The 21394-nt window shown below is 40.8% G+C and overlaps 3 protein-coding genes across 11 annotated transcripts in view; 1 reads left to right on the forward strand and 2 right to left on the reverse strand.

The window, feature by feature from the left end:
• Positions 1 to 12553, reverse strand: part of wdr43 (WD repeat domain 43) — a 30609-nt gene extending 18056 nt beyond the window's left edge. For all 3 annotated transcript variants that reach the window (XR_004326866.1, XM_032499890.1, XM_032499889.1), the window contains exons 1-16: positions 12283 to 12553; positions 11205 to 11339; positions 10807 to 10928; positions 8131 to 8251; positions 7874 to 7992; positions 7627 to 7729; positions 7086 to 7150; positions 6488 to 6647; positions 5676 to 5762; positions 5394 to 5519; positions 4715 to 4864; positions 4120 to 4206; positions 3940 to 3971; positions 3663 to 3726; positions 2856 to 2969; positions 745 to 814 (exon numbers count right to left, since the gene is read on the reverse strand). Coding sequence is in view for 2 of the 3 variants with exons in the window: in XM_032499890.1 (XP_032355781.1) it covers positions 745 to 814; positions 2856 to 2969; positions 3663 to 3726; positions 3940 to 3971; positions 4120 to 4206; positions 4715 to 4864; positions 5394 to 5519; positions 5676 to 5762; positions 6488 to 6647; positions 7086 to 7150; positions 7627 to 7729; positions 7874 to 7992; positions 8131 to 8251; positions 10807 to 10928; positions 11205 to 11339; positions 12283 to 12489 (1762 nt within the window). In the remaining variant the exon portion in view is untranslated. The remainder of the gene's footprint in view (positions 1 to 744; positions 815 to 2855; positions 2970 to 3662; positions 3727 to 3939; positions 3972 to 4119; positions 4207 to 4714; positions 4865 to 5393; positions 5520 to 5675; positions 5763 to 6487; positions 6648 to 7085; positions 7151 to 7626; positions 7730 to 7873; positions 7993 to 8130; positions 8252 to 10806; positions 10929 to 11204; positions 11340 to 12282) is intronic.
• A 1102-nt stretch (positions 12554 to 13655) lies between these two features.
• trmt61b (tRNA methyltransferase 61B) lies at positions 13656 to 18042 on the forward strand. Of its 3 annotated transcripts, none has more exons than XR_004326867.1 (7): positions 13656 to 14717; positions 14836 to 14938; positions 15430 to 15620; positions 15728 to 15819; positions 17321 to 17491; positions 17563 to 17646; positions 17729 to 18042. XR_004326867.1 is itself a non-coding variant. In XM_032499892.1 (7 exons), exons 1-7 carry the CDS (start codon positions 13944 to 13946, stop codon positions 17761 to 17763), a joined length of 1476 nt encoding a protein of 491 aa, XP_032355783.1. In that variant the 5' UTR covers positions 13657 to 13943; the 3' UTR covers positions 17764 to 18042. The 3 variants fall into 3 exon arrangements, 2 of the variants coding, with proteins under 2 accessions (XP_032355783.1, XP_032355782.1); XM_032499892.1 differs by having other exon boundaries at positions 13657 to 14717; positions 17292 to 17491; positions 17566 to 17646; XM_032499891.1 differs by having other exon boundaries at positions 13658 to 14717; positions 17292 to 17491.
• A 91-nt stretch (positions 18043 to 18133) lies between these two features.
• spdya (speedy/RINGO cell cycle regulator family member A) lies at positions 18134 to 21379 on the reverse strand. Of its 5 annotated transcripts, XM_032499894.1 has the most exons (8): positions 21256 to 21379; positions 20997 to 21076; positions 20346 to 20616; positions 20152 to 20210; positions 19973 to 20058; positions 19671 to 19842; positions 19115 to 19466; positions 18288 to 18671 (listed from the first exon to the last, which is right to left on the reverse strand). In XM_032499894.1, the coding sequence occupies exons 3-8, from the start codon at positions 20596 to 20598 to the stop codon at positions 18610 to 18612; spliced, it is 984 nt and encodes a 327-aa protein (XP_032355785.1). In that variant the 5' UTR covers positions 20599 to 20616; positions 20997 to 21076; positions 21256 to 21379; the 3' UTR covers positions 18288 to 18609. The 5 variants fall into 5 exon arrangements, with proteins under 5 accessions (XP_032355789.1, XP_032355785.1, XP_032355787.1 ...); XM_032499898.1 differs by lacking the exon at positions 21256 to 21379 and having other exon boundaries at positions 18134 to 18671; positions 19111 to 19466; positions 20997 to 21249; XM_032499896.1 differs by lacking the exon at positions 20997 to 21076.
• Between the last annotated feature and the right edge of the window lie 15 nt (positions 21380 to 21394).

Raw genomic sequence — 21394 nt, forward strand, 5'->3', positions numbered from 1 at the left:
CCCTTTATGAACATTTTTTTTTTTTCCTTTTCTTTTTTAAACAGACCTTTACATCACAGACCACTGACAGGGGTATTGCAACTCAAAGTTAATTATTTCATGAAAGCCGATTTTTGACGTGGTTCAATAAAGCATCTTATACAGTACGGTAATGAGAAATGAGAGAGAACAAAACGAGGCCTTGTTATGCCGCTCCAAGGGGAGGATCTGAACGCTGCCGGTCAGGTTGCCAGGCAACAGGAGACATGTTTGCGTGTGGTGCATCACCAAGAGCAGCTGCATGGTGGGCAACATTGGCTCCATAAATCTTAACCTATTCAGTTCAGTCTTCATGAAGAGTACTGAATGACTCAAGGTGAATTGACAAAATGAATGAATGCCAGTCAAAACAATCAGAAACCACTAGTCTGGCAGGGCAGACATTTCAAGAGAGCATCAGTGGGACCTGTTGCACTGCAGTGGCGTTAAGGGATCACACTAGTCAATCACTCAACAGAAATGTACAACTGATGAGTTAGAGACCCAAATAATAAGATTTAATCTTTTTATTTCGGTTAGCTGCAAGTCACTGCTCACCAGATTGAAACATCACTGGGACCAGTAGATTGACCCAAACTGGGATTATACATGAGATTTCAAGGGCCTAAGAAATTGTAATTCTACCAAGTAGGAAGGTTTTAAAGCTGGCAGCTGGGAAACAAAAGACTGAACATGAGATACACAACAAGACAAACAAACACGTACCTTCTTCATACACCAGCTTAGCTGTGTGGTCAACATCTGTAACTGTGTTGCTGCTGTCACTTGTCGCCACCTAGTGTTAAAAGGAAAGATAGGTAAGCTACCATTTTTATCGACAAGTCACTTTAATTAAATTAAATGCATCTGAACACAGAAGAGAATGTGATACAACACAGAGCCATGTCTTGTTTTACAAATAAATAAAATAGCCATAAAAATCTCACTGTTGAATGTTGTAGTATTTAAAAGTGTTTCAGCAAGATCTTGTCTGCCTACGCTTTTGTTCATCAGCTCAGTCCTCAAAGCCCACAGGCTCTCTTTATCCCTGTTGCATACCTGATCCAATTAGGGGCTCTGCATTCATGTGGCACCTTCATTGGATTGGGTGTGTAAGAAATGGAGCAAAAGCGCCGATGTGCAGTCTGTGAAGCCACTTCCATGTCAGAGATGCAAACAACGTTGACTTAACAGGGGCAAATGAAAGATTCTGAGATTTGTTGTCAGTATGACGCATCACATTCACGAAGCGCTCTAGTTTTACGCAGCAGTTTTACGCAGCAGGATGGGGATTCAGAAATTGCATCGGGACAATATACATCCAGATCTGAAATCCCTGTGTGGATGATATCAAGAACACAGCCAGTCTGAGCCTACAGGGAAGCAAGTCTGTGTTCATAAGCAGAACGCTCGTCTACTACTCTCTCCACAAGGTCAGAAGCTGTCAACTTTGCATTTTGGGAAATGATAATCGTCCCCGTAGGTCCTTGTCCTTGCAAAATCTGCAGATGCATCTTTGTTTGAATATATTGTGATGCTGATGTCAGGGAAAAAGCTAAAACCTGTTTGTAAGACTTTCTGTCCAGTTTCAGAAACAGATCGCTCCATCCAATACAACGTGGTAACACTTTTCGTCACCAGTATCAACTTTGCATTTTCGGCAATTGTCCTAATAGGACAGACTGTTCAATATAAATACCAGTCAAATGTATTTAGTATTTCAAAGTTAAATTAAAAAATAAATCTTGAGTAGCTAGTCAAGAATGCGTACCAGGGATAGTGTTAATTGTCCTGTTTGTTAATCATACATATCATATGAGACAACGCCACTTTGTACATATTCCCTCAGGGCAAACAGTGTTAGTTACAGTGGTTTGTTTAATAAATCTATAGCTATATGTCAAAAGGGATATTTCAACGATTTGCATTAAGCTTTGTATCAATAGAACCCCGGGAGGGATTTCAAATGGCAGAGCATCCCTCCCTTCTGTCCCTGAGACTAGATTTCTATGTTTTGTGGGTCTGGAAAAAAGCCTCAGATGACGCAAAAAAATCATCATTTAGCGCCATCGGAGGCATTTTTGCCAAGAGGCTGTGGACTACAAGTGCAGGAGTTCCAGCTAGGTGCTATGGGGTGCTTTTACCCAACTACTGCTAACTGCTGGTGGAGTTTGTGAATGTTAGATGCCGACCATTCTATATTTCATGCACATTCACGGCTGTGTTTATACTCAGTGATTACAGCCCACCAAGCGCTAATGCTACCAATGAGTTAGCTGAACTTTACCGAGCCTATAATGTGTGTGCATTAAATGTAGCCTGTTTTGTATGTCGTTTTTTTATATAATGTTTTTACATATTGTAAATGTGTAACATCACTTGAGCCACAGTGAAACATTTTGTGCACATGGTTGAAATGACAATAAAACAATTGAGTTGAATGCCTCACTGCCTGTAACTGGCAGGCATGGCTTGGGAGTGGATTCCTAGGGAAGCAAAACAAGTGCATTCTGGGAGTTGTTGTCTTTCATCCACATGAACCAAAAATACATTTTCTGGCTTTTCTCGGTCTAGAAGGCACCAACTTCTAAAATTTCTTAATTTCAACAAAATTAAATGCTTAATATTCAAACCCCTCTGTTTGTCCCCATTATAAGACTGAAATCCATTGTACTAGTGAATGTCTTAGAATGTTCTAATGCCATATTGTCATTCCACATACTGACATAGTACCGATTTGATATCAGTGCGTAAAAAAACATGGATGAGCTTGCTATTGTTTTTGTGCGGCCTGGCTCAGGTTAAACTAGCTTTTGTCTGTACATGGTGTCACCTACCTGTGTCATTAAGAGATACAGTTTTCCATGCAGCTTTGTTAGCTTGTGGAACATCTTCACTCTGCTCTCAATCATGTGATAAAGTACTCCCAGCTGGGTAACCAGGTCAGGCAGCTGTTAGGATACACAGATTAATCAGAGGTAAAAACATTTCTGCAACAGAAAACACACAATCAAAATCACACTGTCATAAATGAGGCAGGCCACTGCCAAGGTCTCACCTCCCTCATTATTAACTATTGCTTTCCCATAGTGTATGCATCAGGATAGCCAGTCGAATTTAACTTACATTTATAAATTGTAAGTGGAAGACAATAGTTTAAGTATAAGTAAAAACCAAACAGTTGTTTTCTCTTGTTAAGATCAACCTGAACAGTAAATAGGCTGTTTGTATGACCTAGCAGTTCAGGAAATAAATCATTTGAAAATCAAAAAATTTATGTGCTATGGTAAAGGTCACAGGGACCCCAAAAACCAATGTTTTCTCATCTTTCGTCATAAATGTGCAAAGTTAATGGATATTCAGCTGCTGGTTAGGGAGATATCAGAAGCAATCGCGTTATCTCTGCTGTGTGGTGGCGGTAATGGCCGTAGATCTAAATAAGATTAAATATGAACGTAGACCAAGAGAGGAAATATGCACAGAAGGATGCCATGTGTTTGTTTGTATAAACTGCCATGTGCTGTGCTTAGGGGACCATGGAATTCGTGCATCTGAACAGAAGGCATTAGAGTACAGGTCAAACAAGCAGCAACAAACTGTGAGGGGGCTTCATATCAGCAGTACAGGAAGTTAAGTGAACTCACCGATGCCAGGTATGATGTGTGGTGCATGAGCACAGCCTTGAGCCACCGTACCATTAAAACTGCCCTGCAGGAAGGAACAAATAAATATGCTGTCAAGTGGGAACCACAACTGCCTGATTGTATACGTATATCCACATGATGGGGCTCATTGTGTTTATAATGGAAAGTAAAAGCAGCAGCAAATACATCACTGTATGCATTAGTGACTTATGTTTAATGTTTATGTCAACTGAAGCCAACTAAATGCCTGCAGTTGATCTGTCAAACGTCAACTTACGTAAAAGGGTGCCCCTGAAGTCTATTTGTGATCTAGGGGAAAGGAGATAAAGGGCAGATTAAAAACTGCAGTAAATCATTGGAAAGAGTTAAAACAGTGACAGAAGATTTTGGCAGGTTACAAAAGAATAAACTTCTGACATGTCCCATGCATTGAAAACTGCACAGAAAATTGACTCACCTCTTCCACCAAAGGTAAAACAGCAGGGAGGGGTAACCGAGCAACCGTTTTCTTTATCACCATCTCTTTACGAGTCTGAAAAACTTTCTGTGGGAGAAAGTTTTTGTAATTAGGATTTGACAAATTTAAAGTGGAGGCTCATGTGAGATGAGCCGAATATCCAGGACAATCAGGTCAACATTGCCAATTGTAAAAGCTTTTAATAGGTTTAAGCTTATTCGGAGTGTGAATGAGTATGAATGTTTATCTGATGAGCAGGTGGCACCTTGTACGGCAGCCCCGGCCACAGTGTATGAATGTGTGTGAATGGTGTTTCCTGTAGATGTAAAAGCGCTTTGAGCAGTTGTTAAGACTGGAAAAGCGCTATATAAATACAGCACATTTACATTTACATTAAAGTTTCAAAATGTTATGAAAGATGTCTTTCAGGGATTGAGTTTTATCCAACTTTGGCTGGTAGTATGTCTTTATAACCTTCTGAATGGTTAATAAGTTGAATGTCTGAGCAAAACAAATGTAGAAAATTGTCTTGGGTTTTTCATATATCTAACGGAATGTTTTATTTCAGAGCTCAGACTCTGGGAGAAACACTTACATTTAGGATGTTGGCATCGTTGCTCTCCAGGCCCTGCACCAGCAGAACGGCAAAATTGTCTGTTTGTAAAGAGGCCATCCCTTTAGGAGCCCCCTTCTCGGTGGAGACTGTAGAGAGATCGATTTCACCTAGTCGCTCCGCTATTGACATCTACAGGAGAGCAGAGTTAGTTCAGGGAAACAGGAATTGGCAAATATCTGTTCACGAACTAAATGTTTCCATCCTACCCAGGTTTAATACTAATACCACATCACAGAAAACTAGTCAGAAAGCCAAATGGCAATACAACACTATGCTTAACATGTTCTTATACTTGAATAACTCAGATTTTGTTCTGTATAACTAGAATATTTAGAATGTGGTGTGTATTGCATTTTAGGTTTTCTCCAGTACAATAAACAGTTTCTCAAATCAATTAATAAATCAAGTAAATGAATGAAGGAAGATGTCTTCAACTACTGTAAAATCAACTAAGTGAATTAATGCAGACATACATTGTCACCAAGCTAACAGCTCTTACAGTTAAACCAGCATCTTTCTGACCAAATGTCTACTAAGAACATCTATCTGACATATTGGGTTCATTAGGTTTTTAAGAGTATGAGCCAATTCCATCAAAGTGAAAAACAAAGGTGCAGTGAGCCAGTGTGTGGTGCATCATCATGAACACTGAACCCACCTCTTTGGTGTCTGTGTCTTTTTTCCTCTTCTCTGATCCCTGCGAGGTTCCCTTGATGGGGGCTTGGTGACCAGGAAGCCCTGGGACCAAGACTCTGCTCTTGGCGTTGACAATAGGTGTTTTGACCTGGAACACAAAACAAAATCTCAGGTTCTCATCTTCAGCCAGTTATAGCCCACATGTAAGACCATTGCAAATAAGACCATAAAGAGTCTGGAGAACATTCTCCGGCTAAATCAGGCTTCTTGACACATATTACAAAAAGTAAGACTTGAGTGTTACCTTGGAAACGGTGGTCTCCAAGAAAAGGGACAAGCTGGTCTGAACATCCCGGCTCAAACAGACATGTCTCTCTGTTGTGTTGATCTCCTGTACAGATACGACGAAGGAGCACGTAAGCAGCAGGTAAATCAAGAGTTTGGTAAACACAGGATTTTAAAGGCTGATAAAGATGCCAAACTTATATCTCTGCATGTGTTGTCTTTAGGCTAAAAACTGAAAAGAGTACAAACTGATCGGTAGAGATTCATCATTATGTGAGCTAGTATTCATTAATTATTATCTAACATGAGGAATACAAGTCTGACATCCTGGAAAATGCAGGATGTTTGTTATCCTGTTGCTTATATAGTATAAGAACAGACAATCAGGATAATGAAATACTGTATCAAGGAGATATGAGAAGAAGAACTATCAAACAAGTTGTACCAAACATGGTTATTCAGGCTAATCTTCGTAGTGGTCTAATCTAAGTGGTGAAGTTAGAGCTGTGCAATCAATCTATCACAAAACAATCATTTTGCATATACATTTTGCATGTAAACTTATTAGTTTCTTCTGTTCTGAAGTGGAATTCTGAAAGTTCAACAGAAGTATTAAGGGAAATTTGACAGTTTGAGGGTTTTTCACAGTTGAAGTTCAATAAATGCAATATCTTTCCAAAAGTCAATGAGTAATCAAGTTAACTATTCATGACTATTGAATGAATGAATAAATATTAATTTCAATATTTACCCAAATAATTGTGATTTCTCCATAAACTAGAAGCCCTAGGTGAAAAACCCATGCAATTTTGCAGTATCCTGTGTACTTACTACTTTCTCCATCACAGGCTGTAGGTGGTTGCCGTAGGCCAGCAGCACAGACCGTGTATCGGGTCTAAGGGAAGCAGCCAGCAGTGGGATCGGTGCTGGGGAGTCCTTTGTGTCTGACATCTGCACCGTACACAAGGGTGAAAACGGCTTCTTACAGGGTCTGTGGGGAGATGTGTAAGATGAGATTTATTATTCAACACAAATTTGATCCAAGCCAGCTGTTGGCAGTGCAATGTCCCTATCAGCCAGTAGGGGGCAAACACACCAAATGTGAACTAGCAAATAAATATAAAAATTACTTTCAGCCTGCATTGGGGTGCACTGTATCTTAAAAATACACTTGTTTTAACAGAGCAAATGAGTTGAGGTCAATGAGGTGAGCGTAACAATAGAGCAATCAACCTTTAAGTTGAGATGCTCGCTTTGTTTAACTCAAACGTTTGGTTTTGGGTATAGACACACTCTGAAGAGAGAACAAGTGAACCACGAGTGAAATACAAAATGTACTATTGTCAAAATCTAATTACTTATCCTAGGTGCTTCAAACTGTTATCTTACACGGCTATATGTTGCATAGTACAGTGTTTTAAGGGCTTACCCATTTAAAAAGTGTTCAAAGAGATGCAGCTGTCCATCCTTACACACCACTGCCAGTCTCACCGCCTGTGTAAGACAAATAAGCGTTAGCATACTGTAAAAAGGTTACATAAAACAATGTGTCTGTATAGCTCCAACATAATTATTCCACTGGGAGAAACACTTTAGCAGGGCCTGAAGCAAGTGCTTATCTTATGCTCTATCCTAGTAAATGTGATCGTTAAAAAGGAACACGCCTACTTATTGAGACTTTAGCTTATTCACTGTTTCCCCCGGAGTTAGACAAGTTGATACATACCATTCTCATCTCTGTGTGTGTCGTAACTCTGTCTGATGCCCCCACAGCTTGCCTAGCTCACCACAGATGCAGGAGGTAACCGGCGTCTAGCCTACTGCTCCCAATAAGTGGGTGCATCAGAGAGTTACGACACGCACGGAGATGAGAAGGGTATGTGTATGGATGGCATGTTCCTTAAACAAACTCCAAGTATACATTAAGACGTCTGTCAAATTAAATTATTCAGACTTTGGTCCACTCTGACCTCTTCCTTGCTGTTGGATGTAACAAGGTCAATGTGTTTTGGCTCGTCCGTCAGTGTGAAGGAAACCACTGAATTCTTGTCCTTTCCATCTTCTCGCACTTGCCTGCAGTGACACAACTTCAGGTCAGCTACATAAAAATAAGCATGGCAATCAAAGCCAGACAACAGCCATATATTTCAAATGACGTCTAACGACACAGCATCACAACTACCGGAAACGGGCTCTGGCTTTTACGTGTGCACTCACCAAACACTGAGCAGTCGTTCATGTGCAGCACCAGATAGGAAATAAAGACCATTGCTGTCGGGAGGTCGAGTGGTGGCAAAGCGCAGGGTCGTCACAGCCGTGGAATGGCCTGTAAACTTCTGTAGAGGGAATAAAGACAAAGAATAGTTGAATCATGCTGCAAACACTAGACCTATGTTAAACTAGCTCATAATAATAATTGTTTTTCTTCAACTAGACAGGGATCAGACATTTTCACGTGCATATATTCTACTTACCCTGTAAACCTCCTTGGTGTCCAAGTCCCACATCTTGATTATCTGACCAGCTGAGAGCAGCAGTTTGCCATCAGGGCTCACACACAAACTGGTCACAGCTGCACGGTCCGCCTTCCACTTACTTAAGAGAAAAAGAGACAATGACAACTGTTGGTGCATGCGTTTATGCATTTTTATGGAATACCATTTCTTCTGTTGTTGACATCACTTAAACACCGGCTTAGCTCTCCGTTGCATGATACAAGTAGCACTTTGTCTATTGTGTTTTCCATCACAGCGTTTTTCTTTTTTACATTTAAGTGAAGAGCCTGAAACTTCACTGCTACATTCAACTGCATATTATTTACTAGTGCACTTCACCTGATAGCAGTAAGAAATATACAACGCTCACCACTCTACAAACCATTTTGTGGACCACAAATGGGCTTTTGGAAAGCATCAAGTGAGGACTAATGGTGACATTACGACTCATGATAGTGCACACTGACTGAGCCTCTACTAAAACGTAAAAAAAGTGTTTATGATGAAATACAGAGAGGTACTCTAATTGGGCCAACTGCAAACATTTCTTTCAGAGGCGATGGTTTGACAGCATGAAAGTAGCTGAAGGTTTACAGCAATAAGGACAATGAAAACAGATTGAGCATCAGTAGAAAAGTTAGTAGTTATTCAAAGCCATTAATATACATGTCGCGGATGCTTTTTTTTTCAAACCAGATATCCCTGTGAGAAAGATTAAGCTAACTCAATCAATAACATATGGAACCAAATTTTGCAGAAGTTACTTAATGAAAACGCACAGCCAGTCAGTTATTTTCTTCGAATGATTTTCACCCACTTTCCCTTACGGAACTATACAAAAATCAAGAATAATGCTGTTTTGTCTTCCAGAGTCCTAATATTGGTTGAGAACTGCACTTAAACTTGGGATGAACAGAGGTCTACCACTTCCTGTTAGAAAACAACTCCAGACAATTATCTCTCTTTATCAACAGATATACACAAATGTCTGATTGGTGGAGTAGTTTAAAAACATTTCTCCACTATTATAGTGGGGGAATTTGCCTTGGCTAATATTAAGAGTGCCTCCACTAATGTCTTGAGAAACATTAGCAATATTAGTTTTGAGAAAAACGAGCAAAAAGAGCAGACCGTCCAAGGTGGGATTCATAAAACGTGCACTAAGAGCCTAGTCTCTACATACCCACCTGAGTATGATGATGAATTGCATTTAAATACATTACCATTTGGAATTAGCATAGAGAAACACCCAAATAAAGCCATATTAGAACAGCAGACTGATGTGCGGAGTGAAAACCACTGACATTTGACAGGTAACCGTATACTCAGACATAAGAAAAACTTCTGCAGAGAAAGAATTTTTACCTAATAAATACAATAACTTTGTATCTGCCATGAGAATGGAATGAGGTCGTTTCACAAAGCAAAAAGGGGATCTGCTTAAATGTTAAAGCTAAATGGTCTCTGTCAAGTTTTAACGCTGCTTCTATGGTCAGGTCACACAGAATCTAAATCATGGTGCATTGCAATATTGTGCAGAACACAGCGGGCCATGGTTATATTGCACACTTTTTCAGGTGTGTAAAGAATTCTGCTGCTGGCTTTTCAGTATATGGACAGGACGCTCCACTACTGAGTGAGCACATGTCCATACTCCAGAGTCTTGGTGGACTCAAAAGAACAGTCTCCATGGATCCTAAGCTGGGTGCGAGGAACAGGAGACTGGACATATTGGACCTTAGGGGGCAAGCTGATAAAGAGTTGCAGTAGGTCAGCCACATATGCAGTTGACTGACTCTGCAATGACCTGCACGTGAGAGTGAGAATCTTAAACTGAATCATAAGGAGTGCAGAGAAGGTAAGACGAGCATCTCTAGTTGAGCAGTAGAAACTACAGATCACGATTTACAAATATTCCTCAGGAGGAATGTATGTGCATTTCATTTAGGCTTCCACCTGGACATCTATTGTTAACTTTTTTAAATGATTAAATGGATAAATGACTAAATAATATTTTTATTTTTTGTTTTCATAAACTACATTGATTAGAAAAATATATATTTCACAGCACAAAATGCTAATTGGCTTTAGGGTGTATTTGCTTATAAGTGCTCCAGAGCACTTACATTTTGATCTAACCCAAGAACAAGATAGAAGTACACAACTTTTGATGGTTGCCCTTAATTTTCCTTAATTGTTTGTACACACAACTTAAGCTCACATCTGTACTACACGTTTCATGCATGAGGCCCAATGTTCTTCTTAAGACCATCCTCACCGTTTGAGACACTAACAGTAATATAAATTGTGATATTTTCAGTATATGGACAGGACGCTCCACTACTGTACTGCACGTTTCATGCATGAGGCCCAATGTTCTTCTTAAGACCACCCTCACCGTTTGAGACACTATATAAATTGTGATAAACTTAAAACACACCACTAATTTGCCTTCATCTGGCACTGTACCAGGGACTGCAGCTTCCTCTGGATGGGATATGTCATTTTCTTATAAATTTAACATCCCATTTAGATTTTAACCTCAACACATCAATAGTGTTTTGGTTTAGTCAGTTCTGAACAGACGTCTCCTTCCCCTATCAAGAGGAACTCCGACATTATTTTAACATTGTTTGTTGAAAACTAGATACTGACCTTCGTGCCTTTCCTGTCTGCAGGTCCCACTCTATAATGTTTGTATCATCTGAGCCACTGTATAATAAACTGTCTTCAGGGTGCCACTGGACACAATTCACTCCTCCACTATGCCCTCCATCCTGGCAGAGACAGAAAATGATAGTTAGCATGAAACAAATTATGCGGTTATTAAAAAAAAAAAAAAAATCACTTTGACAAAAGCATGTTTTTTTTACACACAAATTAATTTCCAGGTTACAGGTTTTGCACATACCAAGATAACATTTTGGGAAATATTTGAAATAACCTTTCAGAGTCTAAAAAATTACATTGTGGGTTGCATCTTGCATTTTATTTCCCTTTTTATAGGATGTAGCATACCAGCAGGATGTGAGTGTGTAAAGTGTCAGACTCACCAGAGTACAGTGCAGTGCTCCCTTTGCTGTACTGTAGATGAGCACACTGCCCGCTGCTGTGCCCATCGCCAACAGGTCTGCCTTCTCCTCCACCTGCCCTGCCTCTGATTTCCTCTTCTTCCTCTGAGGCCCCTCCTGAAACAGAGCACATTGTTTATGTAAACCTACCTAAACATTATGAATAATACAAATATGATACATGTGTGGTTTAGTCGGGAGGCTCTTTCTGTATTAGTACCATAGTAATACTACCTTTATAAAAAATGTATAAAGTCTAATGCATCACTGACCAGTTTGCCATTACACATTTAGCACATTGACAGCTAATAAGGCAAATGCTGTCTTTGACGGGCTGCTAATAATTGAGATTTTAAAAATTAGCTTACTTCTATTACAACAACCTACTATTAATTAGTAGACACTACTAATATAAAATATAATGCACACAATAAACACATTTCCTGGAAAGCCTAATTACGATTCAAAGTTTAAATTTCTGCCTTAAACTAAACACATTGACTACTGTCAAAAGTTTGGCAAACAAAGTGACAGTAACGTGAGAGACACTAAGATAAAACTTTTAGAACTTCCCCACTCCAAAGTGTAATGGTGGCACACGCTTCTGAAGCTTTGGTGTGCTAATGCTAACTTAAATAACGTGTTTATTTGCACAACTAGCTTTCTAAATAGACTGAGAAATTATTGGTCGGACTAATGTGGCTGTGATATGTATTCACTAGAGTTAGTTCTCCCTTAAATACCAAATAAAGACATTGTCATAAAGACAAGTTTTCTACACTACCATGTGGGACTAACATGTGCGTCCTGCGCAGCTGTTGAAAGCTAGCTAGCTGCTAACGTGGCTTCCCTTCTAACCAAGCCTTTGTCACATGAAAGCGTCAGCATTAACACATAGCATACGGTTTCAACCCTTCTTTGTCAGTTCCTTTAAAAGAAATAACAGGGACACTTTTCTGTTATGTTGTGTGCACTTCTATAGGAAACACCACAAGAGCTTGCTCGGGCCTCACTAGCTACTGAAGCTAACAGCAGGGAATTCCAAAGCAGCCTCACGTACCTTGACTGTCCGGCATGGTCCCCATGCTATGCAGATACAAGTGGCACTCAAATGGGCTGAAGGCACATATTCTTGTTGAAGTGTTTTACTATCTGTGTTCCAAATGCGAAGTCTGCCATCCTGGGCACACAATGCTAAGTACTGTCGTGATTTTGGTGAAAAAACGCAGGGTAGCTGCAGCGTAGCGCTCCCAACATCGGCCGCCATTTCTGAGCCGCTGGTTGCGTCTGCGTGCGTGGTTTACACCAACCACGTGTGGACCTCAGAAGACATGCGCGTTAGCACGTCAGGAGCACGGCCCTCCCATTGGCTGCTGCCAGAGACAACGAGCAGGTTTGACTCGCTGCCTTCAAGGCTCCTCGTAACAGCCATAGCTGCTTCTTCCTCGAGTACGGCAGACAACTTGACATCAACATTGCATTACTGCCTCAGTCTTTATCAGAATAACTATATATTATTATTCGTCATTCTTTCCAACCACTTATTCAGTCCCTACCTACTTAAATGTTTTAGCATAATAGGCCTATGTCTTATTTTGTTATATAATCAAATGTTTCTCAAATGTCCATGTTAAAATCAATCTGATTTAGGAATATCACTTTCCATCTAAATTGTCTCCCAATTTGTCTTTTCAAATACCCATCTCCTTCCCCCTGTCTTGTGTGATGTTGTGGAAACATTTACTTCTAACTCGAGTATTCCAATTAAGTATATCAATACAAAATACAAAAATATTTGTTTTACCTTTGTAGCATTTTGTTGGATATTGGCTATAATTACGAATTCTTGAGCACAGCATCTGAAAGCATCAACAACAAATGAAGTTCTCTCTACTGCAAATAAACCAAATTAAACCGAGCTACTATTGTAGCTATTTGCATTTCACATCACCAAAGCAAATAAGGTGATGAAAGTAGACCACAATAAATGTGTATACAATTCACAATGTCGTAAATCGAATTTCTTCAAAAGAAAGCCACAATTTCCATTTCAAAAATATTATGATTGTTCCAGCTAGACTTTGAAATTGGTACTGTCCAATGTGACGTTAGCCGTTACTACATCGATTCTCTAAAACTAGGCAGTTTCATGAAGTGTGTGTCACACATTTGACCGAACTATCCGAGGTTGTTGTTCTGTGGCTTCAGTATTCCAAATAGCGGGCCATGATCCGGTTATAGGACAGAAAACTAAAAGCAGTGAGAGTGTTAAGACTGCCGAGTTCCACATTGCAATGCCTATTTGAGCTTGGATGAGGCATACATATCAAAAACAAATTAATAGTTCTAATATCGCCCTCTGCTGGTACTATTGAATCACTACACCTGTCGCGCAATTATGACGTTCCTCACGTGTGTTTTCCCCATGAATAGCCTAACTTATGTTGTGGATAGCACGGTGAGCTCCTCCTTGCTCTGTAAATACAGCCGCGCTGTGGAGAAATGAAGACGAGCGAATTATTAGTTGTTACACTGTGAATGGAGTAAGGGTACTTTCAACCAGGTTTACTGTTATATCCACTTTGAGTTGCTTATTTCGTAGGGATTTATATTATAGTTATCAACTACATCTGTCATTCTTTTTGTCATCTTCTTTTAATTATTTGGGATCTCAGGAAACTTAACTTTATTTGTTTATATAATATGCTATAATCTAAAGTAATGGCTGTGCAAATGCCCTTTACTGGACTCCTGTTTATGCACAGACTGGTGAGAATTAGCACATCCAGTCAAAGACATCTCAGTAGCATGGGCATTCTCCTGAAATATGCGAAGGAGACAAGAACTTTTTCAACTGCTTCTGTGAAATGTAATGAGGATAAGGGAGACAACGCAGACTCCTCAGCCACCCAGCTGACCTTTAGGCAAGCGCTGCTGTCCAGAAGGAGGCGACCCCTGTCCCCCCTGGAGAGGCTCAGTAACCTGCTGCCCCAGGACACCCTGAGCCCCGATGGGATGAAACTGAGGGAGCAGAACCATCAGGACCCTGAAGAAGTCCCAATCATCCAGGAATTGGGCTCACAAGACGTAAGTGGACATGAAACAATTCCTAAAGAGGCTGATTCAGAGACCCATCATGCATCAGTTGCGTCTAGGGAGACAAACGCTTCAGACACCCAGTTTAACGAAGCATTTCATGAGGACAAAAGTTTGAGTTCACCCACTCTTCCTGGGGAGAGCTTACTTGCGTTCGGGGAGCTGCTTGTCGCCGAGTATCGCAAGAAGGGACGAGTGGAGTTTAGGAAGATGTTCGAGCTTCAGACAGGGACACGTCTGCAGAGCAGCTGGGGGACTATCCAGCACGACGACATAGTCGGGCAGCCTGCAGGTTGCTTCCTGAAGACAAGCAGGGGGGTTCTCATCCTCGTACGTCGGGCCAGTCTGGAGGATTATGTGCTGTATATGAAGAGAGGGCCAGCCATCGCCTACCCTAAGGTACAGTATTTGTGTTTGTGGTAGTCCCACAGCATTCCAGTTTCAGAGTGTCTCAGAATGGTGTCGATCATCTGTTCTTCTTACAGATAATGTGTTTTGTCTCTTTCTCTTTTCCCAGGATGCAGGTGCTATGCTAATGATGATGGATGTCACAGAGGGAGACTGTGTGTTGGAGTCGGGCTCTGGGTCTGGGGCCATGTCTCTGTTCCTGTCCAGAGCAGGTCTGCACCCACAAACTGTCACTGTCTCACTTTGACGGTCTTCCTTTCAAATTCGTTTTCTAAACTTTTTTTCTAGACAGTTCTAGCTGTTCTATTATCTGATTTTACCCACTTTATCATTATAACCACATTACTGATGATTATTTACCTCAAATCTCATTGTGATATTTTGTGATAGCGCCAACTGTCAACCCTTCATACTCGTCAAAATATTGATATTGAACTATTTGGTCAAAAATACTGATGTGATATTTGATTTTCTTCATATCGCCCAGCCCTAGAACCACTACATATTAGTTTCATCAATCACAAAATATTTTAGTTATTCATGTAAAGAAGGAAAGTGGCTGAGGTGACTAAAATGTCACAAAAATTCAAACAGGTTAACATGTTTTTTAGCAAATTATGCAATGCTGTATGTTGTGTATTCCTGCATGCTAAAATGAAATGTCTGAGGAAGTTAACACAAGTGACATTTTTGATTTTACCAGTTGGCTGTAGGGGCAGCGTGCTGAGTGTGGAGGTCAGGGAGGACCACCACCGGAGAGCTGTGCTCAACTACAAGCGCTGGAGGACATCATGGAGTCTGCGGCGAGGGGAGGAGTGGCCCGACAACGTCCAGTTTCACAACTCTGACCTCTGCACGGCTTCCTTGCTCCTCGGTGCTCAGGGATTCCATGCGGTCAGTGTCTGGTTTAACAGACCAATTTGTAAACTGAGACCGATGAGATGGAACAATACAGCCACACCTGATTATATCATTCAGTGCATGGATTCTGTCTGTTCCAGGTGGCTCTTGACCTGATCAACCCTCACCTGGTTTTACCCACTGTGATTCCACGTCTGCACCCCGGAGCTGTATGTGCTGTCTACCTCGCCAAGTGTGTATCTCCAGTGTTTCACCGTCTCCTTTCAAATCAGACCTAAGACCAGAGGCTAGAGTGAATGAGGTTGCATACATTGATTTCTGAAAAAGTGCAGTGGTTTTATACTGTGAAGGAATAGTGCGACATTTAGGGATATGGCTTTGCTTGCACAGCCAATACGGAACTACAAGTCAAACTAGGGCACAACCTCACGTCATCGTCCTCAGCCACTCCCTCTGTTCGCTGATTGGGCCGTCAAAGATTTGGCCCAGGAAACATACAGCAAACCCAGATGTAGTACTAAAGGAAAATGGAAATTGAGCAGGAGTACGTAGTAGGACGGAGCGAGGCTATGATACCACTCTCACGTCAACTCAATATCAAGCTACAGCCAGCAGATGGTTAGCTTAGCACAAAGACTGAAAACATGGGGAAACAGCTAGCCCAAGTCTGTCCGAAACGAAGCCTGGTTACCAGCGCCTATAAAATCCACTAACATGAAATATCTCATTTCCGTTTAAAAATGACAAGTTGTGGTCTCCACTGGTTGCCTGGCAACATCACGGTGACGGCAAGATTCCAAAAAGTTACCGCTCCGAGCTCCCAGCCAAGGAATGGTTGATGCTAGAATGGATGGTCTGGAGGGACAGGTGAAGGCATGACCTCTGATTGGTTGAACGGTTGGTTAGGTTTAGGCATGAGACTTGAGATTCAATTCAAACAACTTTATTCATCCCAAAATGTCAATTCAATTTTGTAGCCAACCAGTCACACATAAGCAGAAAAGAATAAACAACATCACACACACACACACACACTTTTTAAAGACCCAACAGAAACAATAAAGGACACAGTGAAAACAACTGGGAAGCGTCCTCACCTTCTGTCACACAATTTTCTAGCATCAATGCCAACACCAAGGAATTGTCCGGCACATAACCCTCAGTAACACACCTTTAACTACAAAACACTTCCAATTAAACAGGCTACGTGTTAATTAGTGAACTTAAGAGGTGTGGGTAAGATATTTTTCAACCTTCAAATAGATCCAGGCTCGCTGTTTCCAACTGTTTTCAGTATTTGTGTGAAATTTGGATTGCCTTGAGTGCATTATACTAAGTAAAACAAACATAATTAAGGCTGAACAAAAACAAAATATTATGCATAATTAGTGTCACAATACTAAACTAACTCGTCAAGTCAGCTTTATTGTCAATTCTGCAATTTGTGCCAGACATACAGAGCAATTAAAAATGTTTCTCTCTGACCCACAGGGCAATAAGGACACAAGTATACTATAAAGGACAAGAAATATATATAATACAGTAATACATTCTAAATAGTGCAAATGTAAGGCAAAATAAAACAGTACAGAAAACTAAAGATGAAGATATTTATCCTGCTCAACATCCTGACACATTCATGGTGTTCACCAGTGTGTACTACATTTTCACTTTACACTCAGACTTTCCCTTTCTGTAACCCAGTATAACGCAGGTCATTGACCTACTTGAAGGGCTTCGATGTTTGGCTCTCCCTTTGCTGTGTGAACGCATCATCGAGGTTCCAATGCGAGATTGGGTGGTGGCTCCGGCCCTCCAGAAGGACGGGAGATACTGCGCCAGAAAATCACCGATCCTGGATGAAGATCAGAGGGAGGATGGGATATCGGTTGAGGCTGACACAGGTGACTTTTTGTCACATCTGATCGTATTTTCAATCATTTCCTTTAGTTGATGTTTTACTGTCATATTTCAGAAGAGATGACCAAAGAGAAACACCCTGCCTTTGGGTGCATTCCCTACATTGCCAGACCTCATCCGGAACAAATGAGCCACACAGGTAGATATTTCCACATTTCTAGTCCCAGTCTAACAGTGTTGGTTTGTTGTAAATAAATGCTCATTGTCTTTTTCATTTTCAGCATTCCTGGTAAAACTGAGGAAGTGTGCGCGGTAGCTTTACTGCCCGTTAGGAACACTGCAAAAAAATTGTTTCATATCCACTAAATCACTGAATGAAAAGTATCTTGCAAATGACAAGCTGAAAATCCTAGACAAAATCTTCTAAGTGTGAATTTGCCCATTGTGGGATTAATAAAGGATTTTGAATCTTGAACAATAAATTAGGTGAAATTGACTCTGTAATAAACATCAATTCAATCCAATGCACAATTGTGTAAACAGTAATTTACTGCATTTAAAGAACAATACATTTGCCAAACAAAGGCTGACTGAGCGACACAAGTTTTTCTTCTCCATTCCTGTAGTGAAACCAAGTAGTGCAAAAAAAAAAAAGTTTGTAATAAAGACTCAAAAAGACACATTTCAGTTCAAGTCTTTATTGCAAACTCAAGAAGCAATGTGGATCATCAAACAGGCACATTGGTAACAATACTAAAAACTACTAATGCTACACCCACCAGAATCCCAGTATGCTACAGAGGCTAAACTTTGATTCAGCCAAAGTGTCAAACAAAGGTCTGTCAATTTCATTTAACATGTGTATAAATAAGTGGTCGTCAAAAAATCCTACAAGGGATTTAGTAGATAAATAAATATATAAATATATAAATACAGATAACTCAGGTGCAGGTTAACACATCTTTACATTAGTCTCTCACTGCATGTTGCCATCACAAAATGATGCATGGAATGACATTAGCTCATTCTTACAGTCACATAAATGGTTAAATTGGTTTTGACCAGTCATGTTAAATCAGTACCAGGTTCACATTGTGTTACACTTATGATTCAGAGAGAGCAATACACAGAGCAGCTGGGTCTGCTGAGGTGGTGTGACGCTCTACTCCTCACTGATCCAGTCCATGGAGGTGTCATATGTGGAGCCACAGCAAGACTTCTCCTCTAACAAAGAGGGAGAATAGAAAAATGTAGTTTAATGCAACTTGAAATGACTTCTGAAATTATATTAGGAGTCAATGTGCTAGAAAGAAGCCTATTCCTAAACCAAAAATTTAAGATTTTCAAATTGAAGTCAGAAAAACAGGGATATCTATATATAAAGAGCGAGAGAGACATCTATTCTATTTGATGTCTGTCACTTTTCAGTTGGCTATTTGTGGTGATTACCAAATAAAGCTTTGTGAGCCATTAGCTGGTGTTTAAAGAAAATGAATCAAGGAATGGCAATTCAGTGGGCTTTCAACCCTTCATTTTTTTTTTTTTAAGTTTCATTTGGACATCTCTAAGGCAAACATAAATGCACCATAAATAATGAAAATAAAAAAGATCCCCCCCCAAAAAAAAGATAATTTTAGCCTTTTGCTTTTGGGAAACATGATACCTACTGGGAACCTCCTCAGCACAGCAGCAGAAGGAATGGTGTGCCTGGCTTTTAGTCTCCACTGCCTTCCTGCAAGAGACTGCAGCTCTGGGTGGGGTGATCTCCAAACTCAGTGCAGAGGTGAATGGGTGTGAAAAGGCAGGATTTGGGGTCTGCACAGAAAAACCTCTGGAGGGAGAAGAGGCGCCTTGGCCCGGACCCACCACAGTGCCACGTTGACAGAGGGCACAAGAGACCGGGGAGGCCGAGGGCCCACGGGGGATACGAGTGCGGTACCCATACTGCCGCTGGGCGCCGCTGTGGTGTTCTGACCGTTCCCTTTGCCACACGAAGTGAGAGGACACAATGGCCATCACCTGAGGGACAGAGATGGGAACCCACAATCTAAGAAATACATAAATACAGCTCCATCAGAAAAAAAACACTGAAAGAAAAAAGAACAGAACTTCTGGCATTAAACCAAAGCCATAAAAAAAGTGCACTGTGCAACAAAAACAAGACACGTAAAATACCAGAGAAACACCATTTATCATTCTCCTCAGGCAATTATACTTGTGTACCTCTTCGCAGCAGCGCCTGCTGACAGCAGCTCTGTACTCGACGCGAACCCACAGCTTGTCTCGTTGCTTGAGGAAGCGGGGAAACTGTTTTCTCCAGTTCTTGCCCAGCGCCCATGGAAAAATCTCATACTTACTCTCTTCCTCATCCTCCTCCATGGTGTTGGCAAGATATCTAGATGTGAAGCACATGAACCTGATTTAAGGTTATGGTTTTCCAGCAGGGACAAAATAGATACATGGTTCACTTTTGAATGAGAATAACATACAAACGTAGAATGGAAATTATTTTTCATGAAACTTACAGTGCAATGAAAAAATTCTTTCTGGTGTATTCAGCAATAGTGAAGCGGGCCCTTTTGAAGTACACAAAGGTCATGGCGAGAAGGTACTGATGATTTAGGAGAAAAGTTAAGAGTCTGTTAATTGTATGCATCTTAAAGCTTCAGTGATGTTGTCACTTTCACCAAATCAACAGATTTACCTTGTCAGTCATTTTACAGCAACAGTCCATCCACAGAAAGTCATGGATCAGGTCATCATCTGTAAGCCAACATTTTATATTTAATACTAATGTCAAACATGCTTCATTCTTTCAAGTTTTAAAGGAAGCGTGATCACTTTGATACCAGTGAATTTAAACATGCTTTTTTAAAAGGGGGTGGGTTATTAATTTACCAAAAAGTCTAAAGAACGACGCCATTTCCTGCCGCTGGATGACAATGGTTGGAATCATGGTCCTTTCGGTATAACAGATCTCGTCCCGTCGCTGGCTTGGCTGGCTCTTCCCTGGTGGGCCCTGGGCGTCTCGGGCGTTGGCTCTTTTGAGCCGTAGGCCTCTTCTTATTTGGAGGGAGTGGGAATTGCTGGGTTTGACTCCAACAGTCGTTACGGGAGTAGCCTGGCACCAACTGTGCGTGTGCTTCATCATGCTTCAGTATGGAAGGTTCTATAGTGTGTTAGAGGAAATGAAGGAGAGGTAACGTTATGAGGTTGAAGGTAACATTACCATTAAATGCTTACCTGCAACCCCACAATGTTTATTTCTATTGGTCGTTCAATATAGCTACACACAGCATCATCAAGTAACGTTAAGTTTAACCTCGGAGGCTACCTAATTTTCACATAATACCTACAACGCAATGGCAACCAGATACTACGCTAACGTTAGTGGTCAGCCACCGAGCTAGCTAGCAAAAAAACCGTCCAGCTTGTAGAAAGCTAACCTTGACGTTATTTTCGAACTTGCATGTCAATACACTTAACGTTAGCAAACAAGTATTAAAGTTAAGTCAACGCTAAAAATAACGACCTCAACAAAGCCCTTACCTCCGCAGTTCTTCCTTTTCGCTTAGCTAACTCGAATGAAGCAAAGTTAAGCAATTCACATTAGCTAGGTTAACGTCACCCTGAAAACCCCCAAAAAGGTAGACAGATTCACTGCAACCAACACCTGTATCAGTGACACAACGGGACATAACCTTAAAGCTCTAAGAGCTGAACTAAATGATGTCAGGGAGAACAGAAAAAGCTATCAATTACAAGGTTTAAAGCTAAAATTGAGAATAATTCAGTTAACAGTCCTTACAGGGAACAGAGACTAGTGAAGACGGTGGTTTGGGAACGCGCTTCAGGATCCGCGCCAATCAGCCGTACACTTGCACGCGAGGACACGAAGACCAATCGCGTCGCTCTTCTTCTTCTTCTTCTTCTTCGTCAAGTAATGG

Source organism: Etheostoma spectabile, chromosome 20 (assembly GCF_008692095.1).
Source record: "Etheostoma spectabile isolate EspeVRDwgs_2016 chromosome 20, UIUC_Espe_1.0, whole genome shotgun sequence".
Taxonomy (NCBI): Eukaryota; Metazoa; Chordata; class Actinopteri; order Perciformes; family Percidae; genus Etheostoma; species Etheostoma spectabile.

Coding starts and splice junctions, on each gene's coding strand:
- trmt61b (XM_032499891.1), top strand. CDS start 13,944: ATGGCTGTGCAAATGCCCTTTACTGGACTCCTGTTTATGCACAGACTG. Junction 14,939..15,429: donor TCTGTTCCTGTCCAGAGCAG/GTCTGCACCCAC, acceptor TGATTTTACCAG/TTGGCTGTAGGGGCAGCGTG. Junction 17,492..17,562: donor ATCGGTTGAGGCTGACACAG/GTGACTTTTTGT, acceptor GTCATATTTCAG/AAGAGATGACCAAAGAGAAA.
- spdya (XM_032499896.1), bottom strand. CDS start 20,598: ATGATGAAGCACACGCACAGTTGGTGCCAGGCTACTCCCGTAACGACT. Junction 19,843..19,972: donor AAGAATTTTTTCATTGCACT/GTAAGTTTCATG, acceptor CTTCACATCTAG/ATATCTTGCCAACACCATGG. Junction 19,467..19,670: donor GCAGGCGCTGCTGCGAAGAG/GTACACAAGTAT, acceptor TCTGTCCCTCAG/GTGATGGCCATTGTGTCCTC.